At 36.2% G+C, this 6,000-nt stretch overlaps 1 protein-coding gene across 1 annotated transcript in view; it reads right to left on the minus strand.

The window, feature by feature from the left end:
* LOC127620399 (neurexophilin-1-like) overlaps positions 1-6,000 on the minus strand; it is a 40,962-nt gene extending 34,962 nt beyond the window's left edge. Inside the window, exon 1 of the mRNA XM_052093627.1 lies at positions 5,577-6,000. Coding sequence (XP_051949587.1) covers positions 5,577-5,630 — 54 coding nt within the window. The 5' untranslated portion in view covers positions 5,631-6,000. The remainder of the gene's footprint in view (positions 1-5,576) is intronic.

Genomic DNA, 6,000 nt, shown 5'->3' on the forward strand with positions numbered 1-6,000 from the left:
TAAGCCATTCGCAGATTCTGTACAAAGTGACGTCACATTGTACAGGCCCTGCCCACGACACTGCCGACGGACATGTATGTTTGTGTGTGTTGTTTCGTTATAGCGCATAGCGAACATTGTAACAGTATTTGTGTGTGTATGTGTTGCTCATCCATTGTTGCAAAACTGCTGAAAAACTACAACAAATAAATAGAAAAATTCGGAAACTTCCTGGTTCATTCTCAGAGTTGTTACTTCTGACGGAGTCTCTCCCTCATCAGTGTCTGACTCCTGTTCGAACATATAGGGCTGAACACCAATTTTTTCGCTGTATGTCATATTGTTAATGATGTCTAGTTATCCGAAGCAGAGATGTCAAAACTCCGCCCTATTCTGGATACGGGGCAGGGAGCACCAACTCATTTACATTTAAAGACACACACAAAAACAGCTCCTTTTTATTCCCACCCTAAAATTGCCATTTTCAACATGGTGTAATAAATTATCTGTTGGGTGTTTTGAGGTGAAACTTCACAGACACATTCTGGGGACACCAAAGATTTAAATGACATATTGTGAAAAGGGGCATAACAGTTGCGGCTCAAAAAATGAGAAAAGCATCATAAAAGTATTCTTCATTTATTTAGAAGACCGTATTACAGGTCTTCTGATGCCGTGTGATGGCTTTGTGTGAGGAACAGATCTATATATTTCTAAGCATTCTCATCCGCTGTAACCAACCTGCACTCATTAAAAATTGCTGCCTCCAAATGCGTTAGGACAGTTCTGACATCAGTGATTTCAAATGGCATTGGCTCTCATGTGTCTTTAGAGCAAATGCGACATTCTAATGTTTGGATGTGTATTTTAATGAGATGTGACTGCCTTCGCAGAAATAATTATTTTTTAATGATAAAACCTTCAGGTTTACTTCGTTCCTTACACAAAGTTAATGTGTGACATCGGAAGTCTTTGAATACTTTTATAGAGCTTTTTTGTCATTTTTTTGAATAAATTATTGTGACAGTACTTGTACCTGCTTATTACGTCTTTTAAAATGTTAAGAATTGGTCTGGTTAAGGCGTAGATGTTAGGTGCTAAAAAATATTTATAGAATAGTGTAATATAATTTTAAAAATAATTTTCAAGTAAATTTACCTGTCTGGTGCATGTTTTACACTGTAGATAATTGTTTAGGTTTACAAATTAGGTTAGGTTAGGGGATCTAAAATATTGATTATATGACAGTATGATTTAACCAAATAATGTATTTCTAAGTGTAATATAAAACATATTGTGGTTAAACACGTGACAATATCAGAAAATTGCCGAGCATGTGATGTAATCTTTAAAACTGAGGAGATACCGACGTTTTCATGGTATAGGAAAAACGTCCCTACGCTAACAGCTCACTTATGACCTAGCACAGAACATAACATTTGGTCTAGTCTTGACAAAAGTACCACCAGTTAAAACAAATATGAGACTAGTATAATGACATCAGACCCCCACCACAGTTTCTGCTCTCCAATTAAGCTTGTGCTTGCCTGTCAAATTATTTGTTCGCCTTTTTTCACATCAACAGATAAGGTTCTTCTATTCATTCATATCATAGGAAATAAACAGCGGTTTGCGTCGTAGTACTTGTAGTTAGAAAGCTGCAATATACATGGCTAAGAGCAACACCTTTGGGATGGGTGTAGCACCACTGATCCACTTGGTGAATTAAGGGCACCTTCAGACGTCAATCCCTCAAAGACAATACATCACTCACCGGTCTCATGCTGCTATCAGCACATACTAAATACACACAAACACACACATACACTGTAACTCCAAGCTCAGCACACTATTATTTAAATATAATTTCAAATCAGCTAAGTGTTCCCAAAAGCGCCAAAAGCCAGTTATAGTTAAAGCATGCAATGTTTGTTGCATTTTGAGTGTCTTCTGTAGTCTGCATGTTTGGCTCAGCTCTGCAGAAATTATTACAGAATGTCTTATAATCCTGTTCCTCCAATTATCTGGTGCAGAACTGCTGATGGTACTATTACCTACAGAGGTGCATTAACATAATGCAGATGTCCTTAACTGCAATACAGAGACACTTCTTGAATCCAGAGAGTTGGGATAAATGGACTGTGGCACTGATGTGAACACACGTCTATTAAAGAGTGAATGTGTGTGTGTATGCGCCATGGGAGGAGGCTAGATTACATTGCTTTGCACACTAACTATACAGCCCTCGGCTCTCTACACTTCCTCCTCCCTCTCACAGACCTCACTGCTCCTCTTCATCACTTTAGAGCTTAACATCACTCAGCCTTAACACACTTCACTGACACTAACACACCCCCTCCACAGCCACCCAAAATCAAAGCCTATCCCGAAGGGGGAAAGAAATTAAAAAATAAATATTAAAATAGACACATACTGAATTTATTTCAGTTTCTACCAAAGAACTCAATTTCTATGAATATAACAAATATAGACAGTGCCTAAAACTACTTCTAGAGAATAGAAAAGCTGTGCATAACATAGGTCGCCACTTCAGTCAAGTGCTGACATTTGTTAACCCATGTTTTATAACAAGACAATGTTAATTGTATCACTTAAGTTCCTCTTAATGTAAGTACCCGAAGGGGCTGGTTAAAGGCCATTTCTATGTAACTTATTTAAAGAGACTGACTGCCAGTGTCAAAACGTCTCCCTTGGGACTCAGGTCACATGACTACAGGGTGTTCGAGTGGTTTCTAAAGCATAAATGAGGTTTAATATGCAAAGGGCTGAGGATTTTTACTTTAACAATTTAATGCCTTTTATGCAAATCATTAGACACAAGCAGGTGATATCAGACCATGACCATAGCTTTCAACATTGAAAGTCAATTGCTGGCCAAGCAGACCCTTTCATCTCTCATCTGTGTTTGTAAGCATACATTTAATTATTAAGTGTATTCATAACAAGTGTATTAACAAGTGCATTTGATGTGAGGATAATGGATTTGTACATCAGTACATCCATGTAATTCTAGAACACACTATACAGTATGTGTGTGGCGCTTGTATTATAGACGTTCGAAATGTTCGTCCTTTGTATTAGACGTTGGTGATCGAAACTATATTCAAACGAAAGAAAGAAAGAAAGAAACCTTAACAGGGTAAATAACAAGTACATTTATTTCTCTAAAGGTAGCCTTACTGAATAAAACTGACACGCCGATTTAAATTTTTCTCACGTTAACGGGACCGGCGCTGTTTGGCTCGCGCACAAGCGGAGCGCTGTTCTGTCGTTATCGTCATGGCGAGCACAGACAAGAGGCTTAAACAAGAAATACAGCATCCAAGTTCAACTCTAATCCTCGTAGGTGCGGATGGGCCTAGCAGTTGACTGGCCGACTTTTTCAAGGAAAATCCACAGGCACTGGATGTTTAGCCATCTAGAGTCATTTTAAGAGAAATCCGAAGCATTCTAATATGTCTGGGGAAACTGAAAAATAAATAAATATATCCGACGAACGAGTGAATGATTTTGCTTAGCGCCATATATTACGCAAATTATTTAAAACGTTATGTGACAAAAGAGAGAAAATACTGAAATTAACGAATAGGTAATATGAAGATAATTTGTGTGTGTGTGTGTGTGTGTGTGTGTGTGTGTGTGTGTGTGTGTGTGTGTGTGTGTGTGTGTGTGTGTGTGTGTGTGTGTGAGTGCGTGTGTGTCTGTGTGGTCCGTAAACTACAGCTGAGGTAAAAAACCTAAAAACAAAAACATGGTAAATGTTTTCACTTGTTTTGCAGACATTAGGGGAACTTGTTATTGAAGTGGTACTTAAACACTCCGAGACAGTGGCAGTAAACGGCTGCTATCCAAACGGAATAAAATGTCATTCAATACAATATAAATATACAAATAAAAATAACTGGGCAAAATGAAGGCATATAAAGCAGAGAGTGAAGTTTAATGAATTGTATGCGGAATGGTGAGCGGTAGGACAGCGCTGTCCGTGGTACTGAATTGAAGCACGAAAACGAGGGGTCTCACATTTTCCCAAATTTATTTTTACTGTTGTTTTGAACTCTGTAAATTACAATATGAAGGCCAAAATGCATGACTATTCAGACGCATTAAAATAATAATAATAATAATAATATATATATATATATATATATATATATATATATATATATATATATATATATATATATATATATATATATATATATATATATATAAATTATAATAAACAAATACAAATACCACTATAAAATTAAGACTAGCATACATACATTTTGATAATATAATTCCACTTAAATAAAACACACTGGTGGCAGAGAAAGAGTGATTCTTCATATCTTGTAACGAGCTCTGAAATGTATATATTACATTCAAAACGAGGAAAATGTGAAGAAAATAAACCCAGGTTATACTGTGATTTTACTGCTGAAAACCCATTATTCAAAGCAGATTTTACAAATCAGTGTTAAACAGTTAACAATTGATAAGCAATTCTAAACGAGAAATGATATCCAAATTATTCAGTCCCATTTTGTTTTAGGACTGTTGAAAATCTTAAAAATAATAATAATAATAATTATTATAATCCCATATCTGTCATCTGGAAATTAAATTAGAATATTTTCTCATTCAAGTTTGGTTTAAAAACTTTATTATTTTGTATGGTTTCTTTTTGCATATTCTTGTGTGTGCGGCAGCTCTACAGTATAACTTTTAGAATAAAAAAAAAGAGCATCATGACTACATTATCGTTTGACTTAGACCTATTTTTTATAAAAAAAAATTAAAAAAATAATTAATACAAAAAAAATCTATCTATCTTTCTATCTATATATATATATATATATTCGAATAATTAAATAAATAAAATATAAGTGCAGTGATTTAAATAAATTTATTGAAATTAATTTAACATTTAATTTCATCAAATGAGTGGTCACGGCTAATTATTTAATTAGGCCTACTTAGTAGCCTAAATCCAAGTCTGTGTTGTGGTCAATTTTATTTTCTTTATTTTCATGTGACCAGTCGATTTGGAAAATGTAGTTAGATTCGACATGTTTTGTGTGTATTCTCCGCCAGTGGCTTGACTAGTGGAAATCAAAGACTCTCTCATCATGCAGAAGGGTCCCTGCTGTCTCATTGACGCACCTGTTTCCATTTATTTTGGCGCCCCCGTGAGGCCAACAAGTAAAACACAATTCTTGTGTCTTTTACGAAAGATGACGATATTGAAATCCAGAGGCAGGTTCATCTGCATAACACGCGTTTTTAGAAATAAAATCAAGCTATATGTTAATTTATTCATTTAGTAAGCTTATTTGGTCTATACATTGTTCGTATAAAATGTAACAAAAACAGACGCACCAGGAAGGGAAATGTCCTTCTGTGCGCACTACAGCGGCATAAAAGTTATTTTCATGATCCTGACAGATTAGCTATCAAGTGAAATACATTTCATACTGCTCATTATTACTGTCAGTATGTCATTCTGAAGTGCCAAATTTTCCAAATGCGATTACTTGTTCTTTATGTAAATTCTGATCGTAAAGTGTGACACGGGAATAAAATACACTTACCAGGTAGACAGCCGGAGTGAGGAGAAAGACGGCACACCAACACGTCGCCCGCATCCTCACTTTTCTCAAACTTCCACTAATTTCCCTGCGCTGTTTCTTTTGTCTGTAAGGAACATAGATCCACCTGGTATCCGCTTTAGACCTTTAGCCTAGGCAAAAATGACATTATAGACCCCATGATCACAGAATAGGCTTTTAACTTGGAGACAAATAAGGGAGGGAGAGCAAATTAACGATTACACAGGCATTAATCCAGACAAGGAGTGAAGCACAGTCATATTTCATTAAGCTGTCATGGGAGATGTTCGATGGTCTTGCTGCCTGGAGTGGCTGCGGCGTAAGTCCTCTTAGAAAAAAGGACAGAGGCTTTTAACGCGCGCACTGTCACTCAGCGGTGGCTTTATATCGCGCGCTAAGAGCCACA

This window comes from Xyrauchen texanus, chromosome 26 (assembly GCF_025860055.1).
Source record: "Xyrauchen texanus isolate HMW12.3.18 chromosome 26, RBS_HiC_50CHRs, whole genome shotgun sequence".
In the NCBI taxonomy this organism is placed as follows: domain Eukaryota; kingdom Metazoa; phylum Chordata; class Actinopteri; order Cypriniformes; family Catostomidae; genus Xyrauchen; species Xyrauchen texanus.